Raw genomic sequence first — 25,607 nt, 5'->3', positions numbered from 1 at the left:
AATCGTAACAACCACTTTTGGCACCATAATCATCATAAAGGAAGCCAGCCTGTGGATGAAGCCAATGTAGGAGGGCAGAGCCAAAAGAATCCCAGAGAAATAGAGCTCAGTCCTGATCAAGCCGTTCCTGAAGCCTATAATCCTCTTTTCAGTTTTGTGAGCCAATGTTACCTTTATTAGTTCAGCTAGTTTAGGGAAGATTTTCACCTGAAGAGCCTTAACTGACTGAGAACTCCCAACTGAAGTGTCAACTTCAAGCTTCCTGTCAGGCCCTCGCAAGCCCCCTGCCTCCCTTCCATCTCCTACCTTCCACTCCCTAACCTCACCATCCTGTAGTTAGTGATCGTAGGCCTTCAACAAGACTAGATGCTGCTCCCTCTGCCCTAAATGCCCGCCTCACATCTTAAGACATATGATCCCTGCGATTCAAGTCTCAACTCAGATCCCAACTCCTCAGGGAGGCTTTTCCCGATGATCTAAGTTGTGCACCTCCCTCCCGTTCCTGATCACAGTGCCTTGTTTTCTAGAGTTCTTATCACTGTCTGGAGTTGTTCTTTCAGGTATGGGCTTGTTGATAAGTCTGACTCCTTGACTACAGGGACATTGCCTGCGTCGTTCATCTGTCTTTCCCAAGTGTCCGGCAGGCAGTAAGTGTTCAATAAACACTTGTTGAAATAGCGAATGGGCTCTCGCATCTATATGCTGTGCACGAGGGCCCAGCCAGCGTGGAGGTGCTCGGGGTTGTGTTTGGATGGCAGCAGTCTGCTCCAGTGCCTTGTCCTTGGGCCCGTGTTCTTCTTTTCATGGTCATACAGCTGTTTCTTCTATGCTGCCTGGTTCTGCTTTCTCAAGAATCTGTTTCTTCCTTGGGAAGAAAACAAGAGATGGTCCTGGCTGTTCAGTTGTGAACTCAGAATCTTGAAGGTGGGGATGGAGAGGAGGAAGGTTTGACTTCACAAGGAATGAGCAAGAGACAAAAGGCAGCCAGGTTTGCCTGGGTCTTGAGTTGTCCTACTCATGGTATATTTGATCAGCAGAAAGCTGTGATTCTCCTCTGCTAGGCCTCAGAGGAGGGGCAGGGGTGCTCTGGGCTTAGGGGAGGCCAAAGTACGAGGACTGATCAGAGCAGAAGGTTTTTCTATTTATTACAAATCTCATTACACAAATACAGCTGACCGGAAGGTCTAAAAACAGCCCAGACTCTTCCAACCCTGATCCACCTGTAGGCACAAGGATAAGGAGCCATGCTCACTTGCAGGGGAGCCCTTCTTAGAAGAACTGCCTGTCCCTTGGATGGTTCAGAGTCTTGGGTCCAGCAGCAGAGAGGAGCCCAACTTGGGCTGACACCCCCTCGAAGCAGCCCTTGGTGGCAGCTGGTGTGGGTGAGGCAGCAGCTTTAAGTTTCACAGTTCACGTGTTCCCACCATACAAGTCAAATCGTCAGGTGAAAATAAAAGGAAAAAAGCAGAAGGCTGGAAAAGGGGTCCTGGAAGAGGCTGCAGGTGGGGGAAGGGCACACAGTGAGCTTTGGATGTGCTGGCGATTTCTTGATTTGGATGGAGGTACAGAGTATTCATTTTAAAATGATTCTTTAAATGGTACATACATTTAAATGGCACCGACTTGCCGTATGCATATTTAAATATCTTAAAAAATTTTAAATTAAAGAAAAAAAAAAGTAAAGGACTAGAAGTGGAGGATGGAGCAGAAAAGAAATTTAAGAGCAAAGAGGGTGAAGGAAGAGGCCAGCAAAGGTGGAAGACGAAGTCTCGGACATGGGGATGTTGGCCTCAGTTTCTCTTCTTCTGTCTGGATCCTGGTTCTGCTTCTAGGTACCGGAGCCCCACCAGCATTCCCAGGATTGAGAAACCTTAATACAGAGACAAGATTAGTGGCTGACATAAGCACGGCATTGTCTTATACTGCTTGTATAAGGCTCGTCCCTAGGGCTGGGACAGCTCCTGCAGGAGTTCTAGGGTCATTGGATGCTTACTTGCCACCATGAGGGGTGCCAGGACGCCAATAGTGGGAGCTGCAGTCCCATATACAAACAACTCGGAGAGGAAGTGCCCCAGGGCGAGGAGGAAGGTCCAGAGCGTGATGTGGTAGAGCCTACAGGGGAGCAGACAGAAATGGGACTGAAGGTACAGCTTGTGCAGTGCAGAGGAAAAGCACTGATCAGACGTGAAACACACAAATCAAAACCCAGGAAATGACTATGGCTAAAGAAAAAGGAGACTTGGTCCTGGGAAAGACCTGGCTGCTTGATCACATCAATTTATTCACATCTAGGGCAAAATTGAAGATTTCAACTGCTAAACTGAGAGGGGAATGGTCCAGGCAACCAGAGGGCCTCTGCAAGTCTTAGCAAGGTGGTGAAGCCAGCAATAGCAAAGCAGAGTCTGGAGTATGGCAATCCTAGGCAGTGTAGACAATTTTGGATCAATCATGCTTACGTATTCTACTTACTCAAATTGGCTTGACTCTAGTCCAAGCCCGCCTGGCAGATGTTTGGCCAGGGGCTGGTCAGTGCTCATATGATGGATGCCATAGAATGAAGGGCATGTATGGGGAAAGGGTAGCAAGGACCTTTCTGGGGCCTTTAGATGCTCTTGCAACGTGGGCTGGATATTTTACATCTTAACCTAGCAAGATGGTCAGATGGAGGACACAGTGACAACCTCATGGGAAGAGAACTTGTTCCTCAGCTTTGACAAGGAAGTGGAGAAGAGAGAGGTTACAGGATGACGGACCACTTAGATTGCTGGTACCTTTTTTTTTAACTATGAAATTTTAAAAATTACAAAATACTTCAAATATACAAAAAAATATACATAATAGAATTTACCCCCATGCAACCAATACCTTGCTCCATCAAATCTGAATATTTTGACATTTTTGCTTCAGATGCTTTTTTTCTAAGAAATAAAATATTACGGATTTCAGTTAAAGCCTCCTGTGTATCCTTTTCCCACCCTGATCCCGTTCTTCTGCCTCCTTTTCCCCAGAAGGAATATCTTAAGTTTGATTTTCATCGTTCCTGTGCATGTTTTTATACACTTAGTAAATATGTATGTATGGGAGTTGTCTTTTTTTTTTTTTTTTTTAAGTGAAAGCAGGTTTATTTAGAGATATACACATTAAATAGGCAGAACTTCTGAGAATAGACTGTCTCAGAAAGTGAGAGCAGCTGGGAGTTGATTTTGAGTTTCCAGTTAGGGAGGGAATAGAATCAGAGTGTATATCAGAAGGCCTTGGACCAAAGTCCCAGGCTTTCAAAACACGATGGAAACAGATGTCAGCATTTGCAGCTGTCCTGTGTTGAGTGAAGGGGAAATGAAAGGGTAAAGAGGTAAAGGTAAGTCTCAGCTGTCTCTGCTCATCCCCAAAGCACAGCGAGCAAAAGACATACCCCTTATACTTGACAGCAATTCTTCATCATGGTAAAGGTCTTTAAAATGATTATTCAGCCCTTACTTCCCCCAGTCACCCTGAGAGGCAGAACAGATATACCAGTCTCATTTTCTACATGAAGGGACCGAGATGCAGAGAAGGTCTATGATGAACTTGCTGCTACAAAGCTAGTTACCAATAGAACTGAAACCAGAGCCTATTTTCTTGTTTTCATTCTCAGGCCCCAGGCTGTTTCCACTAAACTGCACTGCTTCCAAAAATACGTGTCAATCTAGAACAAGTAAACCACAGTTTCAGGTTCAAAAATATGAAAAAATAAAGCTGGAGAGATCGCAGTGCTAATAGCCCTGCTCCAAATCCCACTTGAGTCAGTCTTCCTCAGTTTAAATGAATTGGGTCTCTTATATGTAGATCTACAGAATCAGCAATGAAAATCACTGCTTCCCAGGGCTACTAAGAGGAGACTTAAGGCCATGTGGATGGAAGCATCTGGCATAATAAGAGGGGCTCAATAAATATCATTATCTCCTCTCTTGCCCAGATGCTGAAAGTCTCGATAAGACAAAAATATTTTAGTATGAAGCTGGTGTTTTGGTGGCCTCACCTGGGGACCTGAGCAAACTTTCCACCTTGACTGTGGTGATGACTGCTGTTGGGAAGAAAGCTCGAGCCCCCTCCAGTGGCCGGCACGGGTTACAACATTATCTAGACCAGAGGCTGTGACTGCTTGCAACTGTTCCACATTAGTCCATGTGAGTCCCCTGAAGAGGCAGAATACAGGAGTCCTGGGTTCTCTGTCACCCTCACCTCCTGACTCTGCATAAGCATACAACCATTTAACTTGTGGGCTCATTTTTTCATGGATCGTGATTTCTGTTCATTCCTGCTTCTCAAGGAGGAGTGTAAGAATAAGGTATGTCATGGCCTCTCTAAAAAGAGCACACTACCTCTTTAGTAGAAGAAAGGCTGACTCTTTAGTAAAGAAGTAGAGGGGTATGATGCAGGCTACTGGATCATGACATAACCAGTTTGCTATGTCAGTTTCAGAGAAGTTTCAAACTTTAAAGACCCTCAGGCCTATTATGTTTTTTAGGCCTGGAAGGAATGGAACCTATTCACCTTTTATTATCCACATCCGAGGCTAATGTATCAAAATTAACAGGTCTCCAAGAGAGGACCACAATGTGTATGCTTAGCACCTGATTTCCAACAGAAGGCAGCTAATGTTCTTCCCTTCCTTACGTACATCTTGTTGTGAATGTCGATGGCGCAGAGGCAGCGAATCACTGATGAGAGTAGCGTCCAGATTCCAAAGGTCCGAGCTTGGAGGCCATTCACTGTGCAGCAGAAAAAAGCAAGAGTGTTGAGAAGGGAGGGTCAGGGTTCCCTCCAAACTCTTCCTACTTCACTGAAGGGGGCAGGGAGCTAGGCCTGAACTCCGCTTGGCTGGGCAAAGAGGAGGCTCTGGTGCTGCACATGGGAACTAGAAGGAATGGAAAGAATTCCAGAATGAGAACTGGCTCAGCTCCTCTTCAAACGCCTACAGCTGGGTGGGCGAGTTCCAAGAGTAGGAGCCCAACAGACAGCCCACTTAGGCAGTAACTCCTGGTTGCAGTAGTTTACGACTCTGCCCTGGAAGCCGCTCTGGTGTTGGCGAAGCCCAGTGAGTCTGCATCCGGACAGGTTTGGGGGAACGTGGTGGAGAGTGGTCTGTCAATACAAGATGCCTAGGAGGTCAGCAGACTTTCAAGGCTGATACAGGAGATAACTCAGAAATACTGGGCCCCATCTAGATGCCCACACTTGGTCTTTAAGAGACCCACGTCCCTGGGTCTTCTGAATCTTATGTGAACGAAGCCCTAACCAGGCTGGTTTCCTGTGCATGTGGGAAGGGAACAAAGCACTGTGTCTTCGGTGTTTGCTGGGGCCACTCTGCTTTTGCTAGCTTCATTCTGGCGCTGCTGTATTAAATATCTTGTCCTGAGTATGGACCATAACAGTGCTTCTTGACCCTGGACATTTATTAGAATCAACTGAAGAAATTTTATAAAACTACCAAGACCTGGGTACCAGAACAGTTAAATCATACACTCTGGAGGTGGGCCCAGGGTCCACCTGGTATTTTCTAAAACCTCCCTGGCCTTGGTGATATTAATGTACTGGCACTGATCTAAGGCATCCAGTAGTGGGGAGGGGGAATACCAAAACGGTGAAAGCAAAGATACTTTCTTTGCTGGTCTACTGAGCAAGAGAAATTTTAAGGGACAACATTGACAACTGAAAGGTCTTTCAGGATTTTGCTTTAAGGATTTTTCAGCCTTTGGAAAACCAGACGGCAATACCAAATTCACAACCCTGAAGACCTTTAGGTGGTAGTAAGGTGAGAAAAAATGCCATATACCAAACAGATATCTAACGGTTAGCCCTGGAGGGCAACATTCTTTATAAACCATTTTGATAGCTCTTCTGATGAAAAGGCAGGAAATTTCTCTAGTGAGTGAGATATAAAAGTGGAATATCTCACCAACCCTAACTAGATTAGGCATCAGGTGAAATTCTACGGGATGCTCCAGGGTCCTGCTATGATCAGAAAAGTACCAGGACAGACCCCAGGTCATGAGGGAGGAGGCATTTTCTACCCCTGGGCTTCTCTGTGTCAACTTTAAATTCAAAGGGCTAGAACAGACAATCTTTAAACTCTGTGAATCTATACAGGGTTCCTGGACCATCTGAGGACTGCACTGGAGGGTGAAAAGTGGAACTGTCCTGCCCACTTTTCCAGGTTCTTTACACCCATTGTATTTGAGCTTTGTTCAAAGTGAGCCTTAGCCTACTTAGTTTCATTTTATACTCAGATGTTACAGAAAAATGAGTTAGGTCAGAGCCTGCATCTGGGTTAGCTATAAATGTGACACAGAATTGTCAGCTACTGTGAAATGGTGCTGCAGCTCAAGGCTCCCCACACATCAGTGCAACAAAGCGCAAGCTGAAATGTGCAGACACTCTCGGCAGAGAGGCTCAGGACACTGGGAGAGGCCGCCATGTGCCCGCGGAAGTTCAATTTGGGAGACCAACTTGGAGGGATTTGGGATATCTTCTCAGGTCTATGTCACGGTTTGAGAAGACCTTGGATTAGTAATTCTCCACCTGCAACGTAGGGTATAAACCATGTGCGCCACGATCTGATTTCTGAAAGGGGGCTGAGCTAATATGAAAAGCTTCTTTATGGTTTTCTAGTCGGGCACCACAGAATCACCAAGGAACTGTTTCCTCACTTGCCCTTGTAATGCTTTCTGTACAGACTAGCTGCCTAGGGCAGTGTAAAATGAATGAAAAGGTATTCCGAGAAGCTTGGGAGAAAAAAGGACCAAGTGCTATCCACCACGTCTCTTACTCTAGCGGCTGCCTAAGGCTACATTAGGCAGCATCAGATTCACCTGGGAAGTTTTTAAAAAATAGATTCCTGGGCCCCACCCAGGGGGTGAAAGTTTCAGTAAGTAGGTCTGGAGAGGGAAACGGCCACCTGTGCTTTGTTTGATTTTAGTTTTTCTAGGTTATTCTAATGTATAGCCAGGTCTGGGAACCACAATTTAGGCCACTCCCACAAAGGATGCGGGTCTTTGCTTTCTTACCCAGGTCTGGCTTGCCAGTGTAGAGCTTTTCATAGAGAAAGGTGTGGTCTCGGAAGCTCTGTAGCGTGTTCCCCATGGCGATGATGGACACCATAACCAGCCAGCTTCGTAACACATTCAGGAACCGGCTCATGGCTCCCCTCAAATCTGAGAGGGCTTTTTGCCTTAGAAACAAAGGCAAAGGGCACGAGACAACAGATGGTTAGTGTACTTCAACCATAAGCTCACTCTCCTCTGTAGTTAACCTGTGTCCCACCCATGAGGGCTGTACTAAGCTTACTTCATCAATCATTTCATAAACTCCTCTCCAAGTACCTGAAGCTCATCCACTCCCAGTTACCCTTCACAGGGTTGGCACACTGCTTTTGAATATCTACCTTAAATCGAAGTGTGCTGACCTTTACCCAGAGTGAAAAAGGCTAAATAATGCACTGGGTGAAAATGACAAAACCAGTGGAAAAAATGGAGAGAAGAAAGGGAACAGGAGAAAGGGAGGTGTACAAATATCACTATAAAGGAATAAAATGGACTTCGGTGGAAGACTTACAGAAATTGGTCTCAATATTTAGTCATACTAATAGTGGTGAGTCAACAGTATACTTTGCAGTAAGTAGCACAGTGCTTATTTTTGTCTAAGGAATTTCTCCAAAAATATTAGCCTAAATCAGAACTCTCTTCTCTTGGCTGGAATCAGTCCCCTGGGACCTTTACTTCTAGCCTGGCGTTTCATGTCATTCCTTTGTAATGCAAGTGGCTCAAAGGTGATTATAAATCTACTAACAGATACCTGCCTGGCTACTGGTGACAGATCCTTCCAAGCACAGAAAAGCCTTGTACATTTGAGTGGAATCTATGGTGTGAGGGCAATATTTACATCCTTAAGTTTTCTCTACTCTGGTTCTCAGGTACACCATCCTCCATGAACTAGGAGAACAATCTAAAAGTTAAAAATAAATAAATTGCGGTGACTTGAGAACTAGTAAGAAAATTATATGGAGAAGGAAACAGCAATGTTGGTGTTGGGTTAGCTATTACAATAGCTAACAGTTATTGAGCACCTGTATATGCCATGCACTGTGCCAAGAACCTATCATATATTATCTCATTTAATCCTTAAACAAGGTGGGTAGACACTTAATATTTCCATTTTACAGATGAGGGTTGGCACAGAGAGGTTAAGTGACTTGCTTGAGGTTACACAGCTAATAGATGGCAGAGCTGAGATACGAAGCATGACAAGCATACCACAGCCACTTCTGTCTTCAAGTTGCATAGAAAATACCATCAGGTCATGTACTTTTTGTTTAAAAAACAAAACCTTAGATCAACCCTTGCTGAGCACTCAGCATGGTTTAAGTAAAAACCACGTAGATAAAAAAAATCTTATCATGGAATTGCTTCTTGCCATCTTCGTTATGTTTTCTTGGCCCACGGTTTATCTGTTGTCAGGTTAATTTCTTGGGCCTGAAGTGGCGATAAATTATCAGGCTTCCTTTGTCACTTCGGCAGTAGATGTTCCGTTATGTTCCTACACTACCCAGCTGAAACAGATACTAAAGTCAGCAGTGGCTCAAGACAGTGTGAAGCACCAAAAAACAAAGAGTCCTAGAGGAGGAAGGGTCAATGGGTGAATCGCTCAGTGAAAATGGGTCACAAAAGTGGACTCTGTCAAAGTCCAGAGAGAATGGGGTTCTACTGGAATCACAAGCAGTTACAGCATGGGCCAAGATGTGCACACTCCCCTCCCCCGCCATCCTCCTTGTTTTCTCACCCTCCTTCAGCAGGAGACTCAGGCTCTCTCAGGGTCAGAAAAGCCGCATGGATGGCCTCCCTCTTTGACAGAACTTATGCCCGTTTCACAGAAGCTCTCGGAAACCCCAGCAGATAGCTGATGAAGGCAGAGCCTGAGCACTCTTCCGAACTGCTCTGCCAATCCCTCAGCACAATTTCCCTAAAGCTTTGGAGGGCCCCCTAGAGCATCCAACACCTATTCTCAAATTTTGCCCTGGCCCAGGCCAGCAAAGGTGTGGTGTTAGTAGAGTTGGGAGTGAGAGGTTCCTTTCTTGGACCCACCATTTAGTAGCTGTGTGACCGTGGGCAAGTAATTTACACTTTACAGCCTAGGTTTCCTTACCTGCAAAATGGAGATTAAAGATACCTATCTCAAGGGTTATTGTAAGAATTACGTGAGAAAGTAAAGGTTCCTCGCACCGCGCTACGCTCAGAGTGGCCGCTCATTCGTTCATCCATTCACTAGTTCCGAACCTATCAAGCCTTCTTCATCTTCCCAGCTCCCTCTTCTCTTGGTCTCTGGAACCTCTTTTCCCCCACAAGGTGGCCTCCCTGGTATCTTCCTTCTATCCCACCTCCATTTTTCCAGACTGTCCGGATCCTCTCAGTCAGATGCCACACAGACACCTACCTCTTCTCCCCCACATTCACCTTACCTAGCGATTGGACTCCCAAGAACAGCAGCAGCAGCAGCAGGAACAAGAAGCTTCCCCAGCACAGCTCCAGCCCTGAACCCACCTGAACCACTTGTCCCCGCCCCCACTCTCAGCCAGTCTCCAGGATTGGGTCGTTTCCATCAGTCCTCGCTCTGATTGGCTGTTCTGGTTCTGCTCGAGCAGGAGATGGGGCGTGAACCCCTTCACTGCCAATCAGCGGTTGCCGCTGCCCAAGCCTCACCCAAGGTATGCCGCTCTTGCAGTGACCCATCGTGTTCAGCGTGGCGGAAGAACTCCAGGTTCAGAGCCAATCTTTTTGCGGCGGAGGTAAAAAGAGCGGAAAAAAGAAGTCAAGACTTCTGCGGAAACCAAGGCCCAGCACCTGCGCTGCGCGGCGGTGACGACAATTGTCCGCGCCCGAAGCCGAGCGTTGTCCGCGCCGGGTGGCGGGCGCCTGCGCAGTGGCTCCGAGCGGGCGGTTACTTGTTGGTTGTTGTAGTAACAGGGGAAGCAGTGGTCGGCTGCCGCCTTGAGCCCGGCTGGGGAAGGAAAAGGGAGGTAGGCGCAGAGCGCTGTCCCTGCCTGCCCGCCCCGAGCCATGGGAAGATGAAACAGGTAAACGCCTGCGCCGGCGCACTCCTCTACCGGAGGGAGGTGCGCTCCCAAGTCTGGGCGGGCGCCGGCCGCTGCACTTCCCTCTCAGAGTCCGGGAGCAGCTGCTGGCTTCCGGGCGCGCTGGGCTGAATCTCTGCGGCGGAGTCTCCCGCGTCCTTACTGTAGGGAGCATCTGAGGACCTACCTGGATTGGAGTGAGCCGGGGGTGGGACTGAGGGCCCGATCCCTTTAGGGCGAGGACGCTCCTTGGGCGAGTGCCCTTAATCTTCTTCCGATCGCCCTGTCTCTCCCTGCTCTGCTGGCAGCCTAGGACAGGTTGGCATCCCTTCCTCGCTTGGAGGTTTTGTTTGTTTTGTATTAATTTAAGGGACTTCCCAACATTTTGGGAAATACTGAGAGGTCCCGTTGGGGATACTCGGAAGAACGCCTTTTAGATTGTTAGATATTGCCCAGTTCGCTGAATATGTGTAAGGATCGTTATCGGAATTGGCATTTTTTGCCCTATTTACGTTCTTATCACATATATTAATGCATAGAAAAATGAGGTTTGGAAAAATTGACATTAAATGGTTGTCTTTGAGTAATGGGACTATGGTCATTAAAACATTTTCATTTTCTTTACCTGTAATTTCTATTCCATCCAAAAAGACACGCAATGAACATGTACCTTTTCTCTATTAAAAATATTTTAAGTTAGAAATATGCTAATTTTAATGTCTATTTGATATTTGGATCATAGTTTGTGATTTTTAGTAAGGGCGAATAATTTTTGAGAGTGTGGAAGGACAGTTGTTTTTTCTTTTTCCAGCTATTTATGACCTTGATTCAGCAGAATATATTCATTTTTTGGTTTAGTGGTTGAATTTGTTTTAGCGGAAACATGAGGGTATTTTACCTGTGCTTGGCATAGAATCTAAAGAAATGTTTGCAAGGATCTTAATACTTGCGTTTTAATTTTTAACTCGCGTCAGGATTTTCTAGCAAGGAATCTATGTTTTAGGCAATCAGCCACCTACCTCAGACTTTCTTAAGTAAGTGTATCCTTTTGTTGCACGTTAGATTTAGTATGTAAAAGAAAAACGAGAAACTGAAAGTTCACAGCAGCTCTTCAGATACATAGAGGACAGACAGTATGTTTGAAAAAAAAAATCTTGATTTTTGTGGCATATGTGAAGCACTGTGAAAGAAGGTAAGCCTCTAGAGGTTTGACACTATTTAGGTAAATATTCATTTTCATTACGTGGAAGATCATCAGCAGTAATGAACAAAAAGACAACTGCATTGTGTTTCAGGTCATTTGGCTTTCTTGCAGGAATCTGTGCCACCCAAATTGTTTGATCCAGTGAATCTGCAAGGAAAGGTCTCTGAGGCCCCCGTCTGCTGACTGCATGACAAACTCTAAAGGAAATGCCAGTCGAGATGGCCCGGGACCTGGAGGAAACAGCATCATCCTCAGAGGATGAGGAGGCGGTAAGCCAAGAGTAAGTAATAGCAAGCCTGCTTTTGACCCTTTGCGTTCAGGATGGAAAATAGTTCTCTTTTACTCAAATCCTCTTTTACCCAATATCCTTCCTTTGGTGTTGTCTGACTCTGGTTTTAGTTTTCATACATGGTCTCATTCAAGATCTTATTATTGGGTGACCATCAGCTATCTGAAATGAGATAAGGCTCTGTTTCTGGGTTCATGAGTGAACATCGGCTCTAGACGTTGCAGGTAGTAGCTTTTAGTCAACTCTTGATCAGAGCTCCTAACATACGAGATTTTGAAATTTTTAGATATTGAAGAAAAGTAGGTCTCTCAATTCTGTGACATTGGGTATTTTCTCAGAAGCCTTTAGGATGATAGAATGATGATAATAAGAAGTTATTTGAGGGCTTCCCTGGTAGCTCAGTGGTTGAGAATCTGCCTGCCAGTGCAGGGGACATGGGTTCGAGCCCTGGTCTGGGAGGATCCCACATGCCGCAGAGCAACTGGGCCCGTGAGCCACAACTACTGAGCCTGTGCATCTGGAGCCTGTGCTCCACAACAGGAGGGGCCGCGATAGTGAGAAGCTCGTGCACCACGATGAAGAGTGGCCCCCGCTTGCTGCAACTAGAGAAAGCCCTAGCACAGAAACGAAGACCCAACACAGCCAAAAATAAATATAAAAATAAATAAATTAATTTAAAAAAAAAAAAAGAAGAAGAATCCGCCTGCCAAGGCAGGGGACACAGGATCGAGCCCTGGTCTGGGAAGATCCCACATGCTGTGGAGTGGCTAAGCCCATGCGCCACAACTACTGAGCCTGCGCTCTAGAGCCCACGAGCCACAACTACTGAGCCCACGTGCTGCAACCACTGAAGCCCACGCGCCTAGAGCCCATGCTCCACAACAAGAGAAGCCACCGCAATAAGAAGCCCACGCACCGCAACAAAGAGTAACCCCCGCTCGCTGCGAAAGCCTGCACGCAGCAACGAAGACCCAACACAGGCAAAAATAAATAAATAAATTAATTAATTAAAAAAAAAAAAAGAAGTTATTTGAGTAAGTGTGGAGCAGGACATTAGAATTCTATAGCCTGTGCTGAGTCTATTGAGACACATAGCTTTCCTGAGTTCTTTTAGATAAGAGTCAAGTTTCTTCATTGCTGGATTCTCATAATAATATAAATGAATGATAGTGATAAGTGTAGCTGCTATAGGTGATGGTAAGAGCTTTAACTGCTGTATCTCATTTCATCTAAAGATGTTATTATTCCCACTTTTTTTTTTTTTTTTAAATTTTATTTATTTATTTATTTATGGCTGTGTTGGGTCTTCGTTTCTGTGTGAGGGCTTTCTCTAGTTGTGGCAAGTGGGGGCCACTCTTCATCGCGGTGCACGGGCCTCATTATCGCGGCCTCTCCTGTTGCGGAGCACAGGCTCCAGACGCGCAGGCTCAGTAATTGTGGCTCACGGACCCAGCCGTTCCGCGGCATGTGGGATCTTCCCAGACCAGGGCTCAAACCCGTGTCCCCTGCATTGGCAGGCAGACTCTCAACCACTGCGCCACCAGGGAAGCCCTATTCCCACTTTTGTAAGTTCAGCCCCACAAACATCAAAGAACTTCCTCAGGGATGCGTAGAGAGTGATAAATTGAGATTCAGACCTAGCTTTCCTGGATTTTGAAGCACTTAGATGTTTTGCCTCCTTTAACATTATTACTTGACACAGAGAATAAAGAGAGAATCTGGTTTAAAGGTAACATTAGTTTTAAAGATTCTCTGTAAGTCCACTAGGATTCATGGACTATATAACCTGAAAAGTGGGGATGATATCTCCCAGGCTGTTTTTTTTCTTTTCTTTTTTTTTTTTTTTTTTTAAATTTTTATTTATTTATTTATTTATTTTTGGCTGTGTTGGGTCTTCGTTTCTGTGCGAGGGCTTCCCCCAGCTGCGGCGAGCGGGGGCCACTCCTCATCGCGGTGCGCAGGCCCCTCACCATCGCGGCCTCTCCTGCTGCGGAGCACAGGCTCCAGACGCGCAGGCTCAGCAGCTGTGGCGCACGGGCCCAGCTGCTCCGCGGCACGTGGGATCCTCCCAGACCAGGGCTTGAACCCGTGTCCCCCGCATTAGCAGGCAGATTCTCAACCACTGCGCCACCAGGGAAGCCCCTCTTTTTTTTTTTTAATTTATTTATTTAATTTATTTATTTTTGGCTGTGTTGGGTTTTCATTGCTGCACGTGGGCTTTCTCTAGTTGCGGCGAGCGGGGGGCTACCCTTCGTTGCAGTGTGCGGCTTCTTACTGTAGTGGCTTCTCTTGTTGTGGAGCATGGGCTCTAGGCGCACAGGCTTCAGTATTTGCAGCACTCAGGCTCAGTAGTTGTGGCTCGCGGGCTCTAGAGCACAACCTCAGTAGTTGTGGCGCACGGGCTTAGTTGCTCCGCAGCATGTGGGATCTTCCTGGACCAGGGATTGAGCCCATGTCCCCCGCATTGGCAGGCGGATTCTTAACCACTGCGCCACCAGGGAATCCCCTCCCACGCTGTTTTTTTGGGATATAGTTAGGATAAAATAGGATAATGTGTATGAAATTACTTTTAAGTGATAAAGTGCCATACAAATGTTAAGGCATTATTTTTATTGGATTTTATATTGAATTTAAAGTGTATTTCTTATTATAAAGTAGAAGATTACATTATTTAATGTAATTTGAAAAAAAAATTATTGAAGCATTAGTAAAGCTTTGGGGAAAGGCTTCTCATCACTATTAGGTCATAGAAAATAATAGAGATTTGATATTATATTTGGGTCATTCTCATTCAGGATAATTAAATGGATAATTCTCTGTGGTCACTTTGCCTTCTTGTGACTTTTTGTTTTCTGTGTGCTGCCTCTTACCCACTTCACAAAAATTTTAACTTCTGCTTCAAACATCAGTCTTTCTGATTCAAGATCTTTTACTTCATGACTGTCTCTTTTATTAGTGGGCTTATAGGTTGGGCCCAACAAGTATTAGGTTGAACTGTATGAAATTGCTATTTTGGTAGGTCAAAAACAGTCAAATATTGAGAATTTTAGGTGGTTCAACCTAATATTTTAGTAAGCACCCAATAAATGCTTGCTGACTGAGTGACTAACTTAATGAGTAAATAAATGGAGGCTTCATGCTTTAGATCACCTTAGGTCTTTTAAGTGCTTAAAATACATTTCATTACAAAGAATACCAATTGCATTGAAGTGCAGTTATCAGAATTTTTTAAACCAAACTTGTGGTGTAGTAATATATACGTCTTTATTAATACATTAAATAACAAGATCATTCATTTAAAGCATGAGAAAGTTAGATTTTATTTTCTAAAGACAGCAACATGAAGACTGTTTTTGCTTAGTTTGCATAAGACCATCATACTTGGGTGGTCTTTGATTAACACTTAAAAGTGGGGAATACCAAGAAACATCATAGATGTCTGGATCACCCCTGTGAAATGTCACCATTTGGTAGCTGAATGATTGCTTGAGAGTGGAGAGTTGCCAAATTGTTGTCCATCTTCATCACACCAGATGAGAAGACTGTAATCACAGGTGATCTAGTGGCAATTTTAATAACTACCATAACTTTTAAGCAGTGATAAATGTCAGTGATATTTTGAGATGTCTGCAACAACTGTAATTTGGTATAAAAAAAATCTGTAATTTCAGATAGAGTAAAAAACACAGGTAATACTATTACTACTGTGTTTGGTGCCTGTATTCGTAATTGAGAAACATTAAATTTCTAGTAGAAGTTAGTGAAAATACAGGTGTCATTCCACCTTCCCCCTGCCCTCCTCATCCAAATTCACAGACCTTATGCTCCTCTTCCTTTTAAACTCCTACTGTTGAGGTTTGATTGTTAATGTTCCATTAGCTCATGTCTATCAGATACTTGTTTTATACATTAGGAATCTTAAGTCAATCTTGTTCACACCTGGAACAACATGCTTACATTTTTAAAGTTTTGGAAGTTAGAAGGTCTTAAATCATCTAAGGATGTTGACTTGATCCAAAGATATATATCCATGGACATCTGCTAGATCTGCTCAGAACCCTAGGCTGTATTAAAGTATTGATGCCTTGCAGTCCTGGACATTAGAGCTAGAAACTGTCCAGGCATCCTTGTTTTGCATGGCATTATTTCAAATAGTAAATGTAAAGGGGCTCTTTTTCTGTATTTTGTTTGGGGTTCCCAAATATAAATTTATATAGAGATGTGGAAACGTTAACTTGATGTAAGGTTTCTTTAGTCACTAAAAAAAATATTTAATTCTGATTGTAAAAGCTGGCTTTAGATCAGTTACAAAGATCATCAACAAATGATTATGTAGTGAGTGCTACAGTTCAGAGAAAGAATACATCACTGTGGGCTGGAGGAGCTAAGGAAGGCTCCAAGGAGGTGGTGAGGTGAGCTGGGCTTTAGAGAGTGGGATTAAATGAACAGAGAGAAGTGGGGAAGGCATTTCCAGCAGGGACATTGGTATGAATGAGGCACCGAGCCTTTGAGTTATGTAGGCTGGATCCCAGGAGTGAATAATATCTATTACTCATGAAATTGCTTCTTAAAAACCAAAACGGGGGCTTCCCTGGTGGCACAGTTGTTGAGAATCTGCCTGCTAATGCAGGGGACACGGGTTCGCGCCCTGGTCTGGGAAGATCCCACATGCCGCGGAGCAACTAGGCCCGTGAGCCACAACTACTGAGCCTGCGCGTCTGGAGCCTGTGCTCCGCAACAAGAGAGGCCACAACAGTGAGAGGCCCGCGCACCGCAATGAAGAGTGGCCCCCGCTTGCCGCAACTACAGAAAGCCCTAGCACAGAAACGAAGACCCAACATAGCAATCAATCAATCAATAAATCTTTTAAAAAAAAAAAAAAGAAGGGTAGGGCTCTATACCCGCACACATACACACAAGTATATGATTATATTAAAAAAAAAAAAACAAACCAAAACGTTCTTAGGCTTTCAGTAAAGTAAACCATAAAACTGGTCTACTTTGGTTATTAGTCATCCAAGTTTTTTGTTCTTTCATGTCTGTAAAAGCATAATTTCTTAATATGTACCAGTTTCTGGTGTAAATGAAAATTTAAAGTCCCAATTTTCAGCTTCCTAATCATTTTGAATCTTTTCCCTTTAGCACCACCTGGTGGGAGCATGCTTCTAATGACAATGCAACGTCTGCCTTAAGCGTGTTTGGGTCGACCTTACTGAACTAATGATTTGTCTACTACCTCTTTTCTCTTTTCAGAGGTTGTAAGTGAAAAGATTCTGTGTCAGGGATTTGGCTTTCTATAGATAGTATGGTTAAGGCCTTGGCTCTTGTCAGCTGTGTATGTTTATTGTGTTTCTGACTCTCGTCAGGCATTTTTACCTTTTATCCGTAATCCATTGTTTGTAAGTGCTAAGGCACAGTGGTGCCAGTTTGCAGCTAGAGATGGATTGACAAGGAACTTTCGATAGTTTCCAGAGTTTCTGTCTAAGACTTGATAGTTTAGGCTGCCTAATTTTTCCTCTGTCCTCTGACTTAGAAATATAGTGAAAAAAATTAAAGTTGGAAGAGAGCATAGGAATCATCTGGCCCTATACCCACCTTTTACAGGTGCTTAAGATTAAAAAGCAAGCAAACCACACAAAAAACATCTTTCTTGCACCCTATAAACACCAATTTCTCACAAATGGGTACTGTCACCCAAGTCAAATCGCAAGAAAAATAAGCATCCACATTCCATTTCTAGAAATCAGGAAATGAACTAGGTATGGTGTTCTCTGCTTTCCTCAGTAAAGCTCTTGGCAGCTCATCCCAAATCTAAAGGCTGCCTCACCTCTAAGATTGGTAGCCTGGCAGCCTGTGCATTTAAAGCGTGGATCTGTTTAAACCTGTACTGGGAGAGTCTAACTTGGCCCTGAGGTTTGTGGTATGGCCTTTGTTAAGGGGTGTGGTCATGTGAGTTTTTGAGAGCAGCCTGAATCTTGGCTAAATGGATCTTATTCCATATAAGGAATTGATTAATTTCAGTTCCCAGAGGGTTGAGTTTAAGGTGTTTATACAAAAAAATCACTGAAATGTGTGATTAGGGAGATGGAAGGGTGGAAAGAGCACAGACACTTGGGTTCAAATACCTATTCCTTTACTTAACCAGCTGTATGACCTTAAGCAAATTGCTCAACCTCTCTGAACACCTTTTCTTCAGTTCATAGTGCAGGCAAGAGGATTAAGTGAGATAACACGTGAAAGCTCTTAGTGTAATTCCTGACACATAGTAGGGACTCAGGTCATTTCTTTCCTTTCCTACCTTCATGCACTAAGGCAGTTGGAGATTTTTCTAATCTGTGAATAAATACACATCTGTCTGAGACTGATTAAACAGAGATTTCTGGAAGATAGGAAGAGAATAAAGTCAGAGGTCCTTTTCTGGAGGAAAACATTGTTCCGTTTGGTAGAGGCTTCCTTTTAAATATGTGGTTTTAACTGGGGTACTTGTATTAATTTAGGGTTCCTAGCTCAGAATCTTAGGATGGATCATCAAATTGGCTTAAAAAGGGACTATAGGGTGTAAAAGTGGTCTGTCAATTATTGTGACTGTTTTAGTTAGGATTCTTATTTGTGCCAGGGACTAAGACATAAATTGTCCTAAATAATAAAGGGAATTTATGAACTCATATTTAGGAAAGGCTTGATTCTGCAACTGCACATTTGCCACTCAGGATCTCATTTCTCTTATTCTTTCAGTCAGGCTCCCGCAGACTTTCTCCTTTACCAACAGCTCCAGGCTCTCCTTCCAAGGTCACAAAATGACACTTGCACTTCCAGACCTCATTCTCTTACACCATCAAGGGGAGGAGGCCATCTCTCCTGCAGTTGCTACAGAAGAGAAAGCATCGCTTTCTTAGAGGGTCACACGACATATCTCCTGACACACTGGCTCCAGCTGGTTTATGTCCTCATCCCTGAACCAGTAACTATAACTGGAGGATGGAAAACCCTGATTGGCCAAAGCCAGTCAAGGCCCGTCCCTGCAGCAGGAACGGAGTTAATCTTAAACAGACCATCTGACTAAGAATGGGCGATGAATGGTTTCCCATAGGACATTTGGGATGCTTGTTCCAGAAGAAGGGGAAAGTGGCTCAGCAGCAAACCACAGTGATGTGCTTCAGTTGTTAACTCAGATTTTGAGCTGTAGATTCATAAAGCCTTTTGTTACGGTTGTAGAGATCATCCATGCATCGTGTGGACCGGAGGCTGCAGGAGAATTCCAGTTCTGGTGTTCCATGCTGAGGCTGTTCTGACAAAGGACAATGGTATTCGAGTGATTGGAGGTAGGTGTGACCTTCCCCACTGAGGGCAGGGCTGGGCATGGCCCTGACAACCTCATCTTACAGAAAAGTGATAACCATATTTAGTTAGGGAAAGGGCCTTGGTCATGAGAATAGTCTATTGATTTTTTATACTTGAAAGGATTTTTTGTGATTTCTTAAATTGTTTTCTGCATATTAAATTGTTTTTCCTCTTTTTTTTGTTTTAGACTTACGTGTACATGTGTTTATTTTTTTGTTTTTTTCTTCCAGTTTTATAGAGAGATCATTGACATACACCACTGTACAAGTTTAAGGTGTACAGCATAGTGATTTAACTTACATACATCATGAAATGATTATCACAATAAGTTTAACGATACTGTTTTTTATATTTATGGTAAAATACACGTAACAAAATTTACCGTTCTTACCATTTTAAAGTATACAACTCAGTGGCATTTAGTACATTCACAGTACTGTGCACCCATCACCACTATCTAGTTCCAGAACATTTTCATCTAAAAGTAAACCCTGTACCCATTAAGCAGTCACTCCCCAACCCCCTTATCCCAGCTCCTGGCAACCACTAATCTTTCTGTCTCTATGGCTTTACCTAATCTGGATATTTCATATAAATGGACTCATATAATACATAGTCTTTTGTGTCTGGCTTCTTACACTTAGCATAATGTTTTCAAGGTTCATCCATGTTTTAGCATATGTCAATACTTCATTCCTTTTTGCGGCTGAATAACATCCCATTGTATGGATATACCACATTTTGTTTATCCATCAGTTGATGGATAAGTGTTTCCAGCTTTTGGCTCATGTAAATAGTGCTGCTATGAACATTCATGCACAAGTTTTTGTCTGAACACCTGTTTTTAGTTCTTTTGGGTATATACCTAGGAATGGAATTGCTAAGTTGTATGGTAATTCTATGTTTAACTTGTTAAGGAACTGCCAAAGGATTTTCCACAGTGACTGCACAATTTTACGTTCCCACCAACAATATATGAGAGTTGCAATTTCTCCATATCCTCAGTAACATTTGTTGTTTTCTGTTTTTTAGAATATAGCTATGGGTGTGAAGTGGTATCCTATTGTGGTATGATTTGCATTTCCCTAATGATTAATGACATTGAGCAGCTTTTCATGTTCCTTTTGGCCATTTATATAATCTCCTTTGGAGAAATGTCTGTCAAGGTTTTTGCCTATTTTTTAATCGGGTTGCTTATCTTTTTGTTGTTGAGTTGTAAGGGTTCTTTATACATTCTGGATACTAGACCCTTATCAGAAAAATGATTTCCAAATATTTTTTCCTTTGTGGTTTGTCTTTTCATGCTCTTGATAGTGTTCTTTCATGGGGAAAAGTTTTTCATTTTGATGATGTTCCATTTATCTACTTTTTCTCTTATTGCTTATGCTTTTGGTGTCATATCTAAGAAACCATTGTCTAACCCAAAGTCATGATCCCTGTGCTTTCTTCTAAGAGTTTTATAGTTTAAGCTCTTAAATTTAGAGCTAAATGGTCTTTGTTCCATTTTGAGTTAATTTTTTTATATAGTGTGAGATAAGGGTCAACCTTCATTCTTTTACATGTGGATATCCAGTTGCCCCAGCATGATTAGTTGAAGAGACTATTCTTTCCTTACTGAATGATCTTGGCACTATTGTTGAAAATCAGTAGACCATTAGATATGGGTTTATTTCTGGACTCTTAATATTCTGTCAGTCTGTTTGTTTATCCTTATACCAGTGCCATATTATTTTTATTACTGTATCTTTGTACTAAGTTTTGAAATTGGGAAGTGTGAGTCCTCTAACTTTGTTCTTCATTTTCAAGATTTTTTTGCTATTCAGGGTCCTTTGCAATTCTATATGAATTTTGGGATCAGCTTTTTCATTTCTGCAAAAATGGCCGTTGTGATTTTGGTAGGGAGTACATTGAATCTGTAAATTGCTTTTGGAAGTATTGCCATCTTAGTGTTAAGTCTTCCAGTCCATGAACATGGGATGTCTTTCCATTTATTTAGGTCTTCTTTAGTTCCTGTAGCGATGTTTTATAGTTTGCTGTGTGCAAGTCTTGTAGCTCCTTGGTTAACTTTATTCTTCAATATTTTATTCTTTTTGATGCTATTATAAATGGAATTGCTTTCTCAATTTCATTTTTGGATTGTTCATTGTCAGTGTACAGAAATACTATTGATTTTTTTTTAATAAATTTATTTTATTATTTTATTTTATTTATTTATTGTTTCTGGCTGCGTTGGGTCTTCATTGCTGCACGAGGGCTTTTCTCTGGTTGCGGCGAGTGGGGGCTACTCTTTGTTGTGGTTCGCAGGCTTCTCATTGTGGTGGCTTCTCTTGTTGTGGAGCACGGGCTCTAGGCGCACGGGCTTCAGTAGTTGTGGCACGTGGGCTCGGTAGTTGTGGCTCGTGGGCTCTAGAGCGCAGGATCAGTAGTTGTGGTTCACGGGCTTAGCTGCTCTGCGACATGCGGGATCTTCCCAGACCAGAGCTCAAACCCATGTCCCCTGCACTGGCAGGCAGATGCTCAACCACTGCGCCACCAGGGAAGCCTTACTACTGATTTTTTGTATACTGATCCTGTATCCTGAAACCTTGCTGAACTCATTTATTAGCTCTAATAGTGAGAGAGAGAGAGAGAGAGAGAGAGAGAGAGAGAGAGTGTGTGTGTGTGTGTGTGTGTGTGTGTGTGTGTGTTCTTTAGGATTATCTCTATACCAGATCATGTCATCAGTAAATAGAGATTTTACTTCTTCCTCTCTAACCTGAATACCTCCCTCCCTCCCTCTCTTTCTTTTTCTTCTTCTTTTTCCTAATTGCTCTGGCTAGAACTTCCAGTACAGTGTTGAATAGAAGTGAAAATGGGCATCTTTGTCTTCTTCCTGATCTTAGGGGGAAAGCTTTCTGTCTTTCACCATTCGGTATGATGTTAGCTATGGGTTTTCATAAATGCCCTTTATCATGTTGAGGAAGTTCCCTTCTATTCCTTTGTTGAGTGTTTTTATCTTACAGTGGTGTTGCATTTTGTCAAATGCTTTTTCTGCATCAATCGAGATGATTCTATGTTTTTTTTCCTTCATTTTATTAATGTGGTGTATTACATCAATTGACTTTTGTATATTGAACCACCCTTGCATTTGTGAGATAAATCTCACTTGAGCATGGTATATAGTCCTTGCAATATGCTGCTGGATTTGGTTTGCTAGTATTTTGTTTAGGATGTTTGCATCTATATTCATAAGGGATATTGTTCTGTAATTTTCTTTTCTTTTGATGTCTTTGTCTGGCTTTGGTATCAGGGTAATGCTGCCCTCATAGAATGAGTTCCTTCCTCCTCTTTGGAAGAGTTTGAGAAGGATTGGTGTCAATTCTTTAAATGTTTGATAGAATTCACCAGTGAAGCATCTAGTCCTTAGCTTTTCTTTGTTGGAAGGTTTTTGATTACTGGTTCAACCTCTACTTGTCTATTCTATTTTCTATTTCTTATTGAGTCTGTTTTGGTAGTTTGTGTGTTTCTCTAGGTTTTTTTCCATTTTATTTAGTTTATCTAATTTTGTTGGCATACAGTTGTTCATAGTATTCTTTTATAATCCTTTTTATTTCTGTAATACAGTAGTAATGTCCCCACCTTCATTTCTGATTTTAGTAATTTGAATCTTTTCTCTTTGTTTTTAGTCAGTCTAACTAAAAGTTTGTCAATTTTGAGAAACATTTTAAAGAGCAAACTTTTTATTTTGCTTACTTTCTCTATTGTTTTTCTATTCTTAATTTCATTTATCTCCACTCCTCTTTGACTTTAAGCAGTGCTCTGAATCCTGGTGTTAGCCTGTAGCTGTCTTCAAAGGTTACATACTATGGATCCAAACTTTTGTGTGATATGGTGGAAAGAGTCTATCCATGGGTTCTCAGTCAATATTTCAGATCCCAGCTTTGGCATTTACTAGCTGTGAGTCTTGTGCAATCACTTAAACTCTCTTAATCCATTTCATTATTAGTAAAATGGAGATAATAGCTACCTTGCAGGCATTGTAAGAATGAGATCACTAATGTTCAGCACACAGTAGGCATTCAAAACTTGTGCTGCTTACTCTGTTTGTTGAACAGGATCTGCTCTACCTTGAGATGACTTTAAGGTCTGTCCTTGCCCCATAATAAGCCAGAGTTCAAAGGACGGTGAGCACCTGCTTCTGGGATTTGAATTCTTCTCTCTCCCCAAGGGTCGTGGTGTTCTAATCCCCTCAGCAAGTTGCTAGGCTACCACTTAAAGGGACATGGTTCATTCATGTTCTCTGAAGCTGGAGTCTCTGAAGATTTACTAACATTTGCTGAGAATCTCCCACTAAATATGATTAGAGTCAAAACATCAAAGGTGCGTAAAAACAACAGAAGTAAATAATCCTCCCCCCCAGCATACTTCTTTTGGTTTGTTTGTCACATAAATGAATCCATGTATTCTGTGGCAATAGACCCTTCCTTTTTAGAATACCTAACATTTATTGGAAATTAGCATCCATCAATGTAATCGTGCCATTATTCAAGCAATCACTATTTTCTAGAACCTATAAGTCTTTGGATTATTTTCCTATACATCTTCCTGTATTTAAGGAAGAAGCCACTAAACTTTTTTCTCAAACTCCGTTTTTGAATTTTCTGTATATTCCCAATTCCTTGAGGTTTAATAATTTTCTTCACCTTCCTTTATGAAAAGAACAATTTGAATGAGTTTTGTTAGTTGCTACCTCAGATTTCGGAATTGTTAAACACTCTTGGTCTATTTTTTTTTTTCTCTCTCTCTCTTAAATAGCTGACATAGATCTGCTCAGATCATAATACTGAGTTAAATCCCCTTGAGAAGTGTATCTGGGGCATTAGTTATCTTCTGTCGATCTTAGAGTGTTAGATTCCAACCTTGTTTTTTCTGTTATCTATTAAATGTTTCATTGAATTCACTGTTAATATTGTGGATACAATAAGATTTCATATGCTTTATTTGTGAAATAGTCCAGGAGTATGTTTTTTTTCTCACCATATCCATGTTTTTTTCAAAATTGTATATAGTTTGAACATGTAAATGGGATTGCATTTTATTTTATTTTATTTATTTATTTTAAAGTATTTATTTATTTATTTATTTGGTTGTGCTGGGTCTTAGTTGCAGCAGGCAGGCTCCTTAGTTGCGGCTTGCTGGCTCCTTAGTTGTGGCACGTGGGCTCCTTAGTTGTGGCATGCGAACTCTTAGTTGCAGGATGTGGGATCTGGTTTCCTGACCAGGGATTGAACCTGGGCCCCCTGCATTGGGAGCACAGAGTCTTAACCAGTGCGCCACTAGGGAAGTCCTGGGATTGCGTTTTAAGGGAAACAGATATTTTCAATTTAATCTTTTCCTAGAATGAAGTATTTTGTATTTTGCCTCTGAATGTGTCAGTTTCATAAATTTGGATTTGTATAGACTAGCACTGTCCAACAGAAAATATGATGCAAGCTGTATATGTAATTTTTCAGTAGCCTTATCAAAAAAGGTAAGCAGAAATAGGTGAAATTAATTTTAATAATATATTTTATTTAATCCAAATTATCATTTCCACTTTTACTCAGCATAAAAAAATCGTTGTGATATTTTACATCCCATGTGTATTGTACACTTTTAGTACATCTCCATATGGTGCAAAATTTTCATTGGAAGCATTTGGTCTGTATTTAGACTTCATAAATGTTATAGTTGAAATTGTAGTCAATTCCTATGTTCAAGTTGTTCCAAACAAGTTTTCCAATAACTGAATTGAGTATCAGTTTTAAAATTGAAATTAGAATTTATTAAAGTTAAATAAAATGAAAAATTCAGTTCCTTTGTCACAGTAGTTACATTTCAAGTGCTCAAGTTACATGTGGCTAGTGACAGCCATATTCAACTGTGCACATAAGGACCCAGTTTTCTGACAGTAAGGCAAAGATACACTGTGTTGCCATCGAAGGGGTTATTCTTGTATTCTAAAGTCAAAAGAATGTTAGTTTTATCTTCATTCTAGTTTCCCATGCTAGTTTGGACCAAACCCCTTAGGGCACTTCACCACTTCCTAGGTGCTTCTGTGCTGACAGTTAGATTATTGGTTCCTTGATTGTCTTTACTCTGCTACAGTCAGTCCTGGAACTTACCAGGGGTCCTAGTTCTTCAGATTGTCCCCTGAGATGCATGTGAGTTGTTGAAGAGGAAATTCTACAGTCTCATAGTGGAATTGATGAGATGCGTGTGTGTTCAGAGGCTTAGATGTTGGGTGTTTTGCAGTTTGCTAGCAGGACCGTGCCCTGCCTCTTGTTTTTTTATGGAAGAAAACATGGCGAAGGTGGTTCTGTCAGGAACAGTTGAACAGGTTCAGTTTGTAGTTGCAGTTCTCCATTTGACCCTCGCTAGGGAGAGGGAGCCCAGGCTTACCAGCTATTTCAGGAGAAGCCTAGAAATCTAGATTTTTATGTGACTTCTTCCAATCTTAAAAGGTTAGCAAGTAATTCAACTTTATACTGAAAACACCATGAGGGATGGACAAACTGTGTCTATAGGCTGGATTTGGCTCCTGGGTTACCATTTTATAATCTCTGGTCTAATATGTGCTGGTAAGCAGCATCACTGGTTGTAGGGCCGTTGGACACAGAGCATGAATGCAGGTAAAATCCCTATAGCAG

General features: G+C 42.3%; 2 protein-coding genes across 14 annotated transcripts in view; one reads left to right on the top strand and one right to left on the bottom strand.

The window, feature by feature from the left end:
* Positions 1–1,120: 1,120 nt before the first annotated feature.
* Positions 1,121–9,760, bottom strand: ERG28 (ergosterol biosynthesis 28 homolog). 3 transcript variants are annotated; one of them, XM_068542268.1, is made up of 6 exons: positions 9,494–9,760; positions 7,047–7,210; positions 4,661–4,751; positions 4,019–4,175; positions 1,994–2,112; positions 1,121–1,870 (listed from the first exon to the last, which is right to left on the bottom strand). In XM_068542268.1, exons 2-6 carry the CDS (start codon positions 7,177–7,179, stop codon positions 1,687–1,689), a joined length of 684 nt encoding a protein of 227 aa, XP_068398369.1. In that variant the 5' UTR covers positions 7,180–7,210; positions 9,494–9,760; the 3' UTR covers positions 1,121–1,686. The 3 variants fall into 3 exon arrangements, with proteins under 3 accessions (XP_068398369.1, XP_068398375.1, XP_068398382.1); XM_068542281.1 differs by lacking the exon at positions 1,121–1,870 and adding an exon at positions 2,866–2,918; XM_068542274.1 differs by lacking the exon at positions 4,019–4,175.
* Positions 9,761–9,895: 135 nt separating this feature from the next.
* The window catches only part of TTLL5 (tubulin tyrosine ligase like 5), a 302,536-nt gene continuing 286,824 nt past the window's right edge, over positions 9,896–25,607 (top strand). For 9 of the 11 annotated variants that reach the window (XM_068542242.1, XM_068542226.1, XM_068542235.1 and 6 more), the window contains exons 1-3: positions 9,896–10,108; positions 11,421–11,589; positions 18,814–18,920. In XM_068542242.1, the coding sequence (XP_068398343.1) occupies positions 11,516–11,589; positions 18,814–18,920 (181 nt within the window). In that variant the 5' untranslated portion in view covers positions 9,896–10,108; positions 11,421–11,515. Of the gene's footprint in view, positions 10,109–10,310; positions 10,424–11,420; positions 11,590–18,813; positions 18,921–25,607 lie in introns of those variants that run through there. The other 2 variants (XM_068542197.1, XM_068542248.1) reach the window with 2 other exon arrangements.

The sequence above is a fragment of the Eschrichtius robustus genome, chromosome 1, assembly GCF_028021215.1.
Source record: "Eschrichtius robustus isolate mEscRob2 chromosome 1, mEscRob2.pri, whole genome shotgun sequence".
Lineage (NCBI taxonomy): Eukaryota > Metazoa > Chordata > Mammalia > Artiodactyla > Eschrichtiidae > Eschrichtius > Eschrichtius robustus.
Note: the sequence above shows the minus strand (reverse complement) of the source record. Positions and strands in the feature narration are given on the sequence as shown.

What these genes read in the sequence shown, in the direction of transcription:
- ERG28 (XM_068542268.1), bottom strand. Translation starts at nt 7,179, where the DNA reads ATGAGCCGGTTCCTGAATGTGTTACGAAGCTGGCTGGTTATGGTGTCC. An exon ending in ATCGACATTCACAACAAGAT is followed by an intron (nt 4,176 to 4,660) that starts GTACGTAAGGAA and finishes CTGCCTCTTCAG; the next exon opens with GGGACTCACATGGACTAATG. An exon ending in GGCACCCCTCATGGTGGCAA is followed by an intron (nt 1,871 to 1,993) that starts GTAAGCATCCAA and finishes CTCTGTATTAAG; the next exon opens with GTTTCTCAATCCTGGGAATG.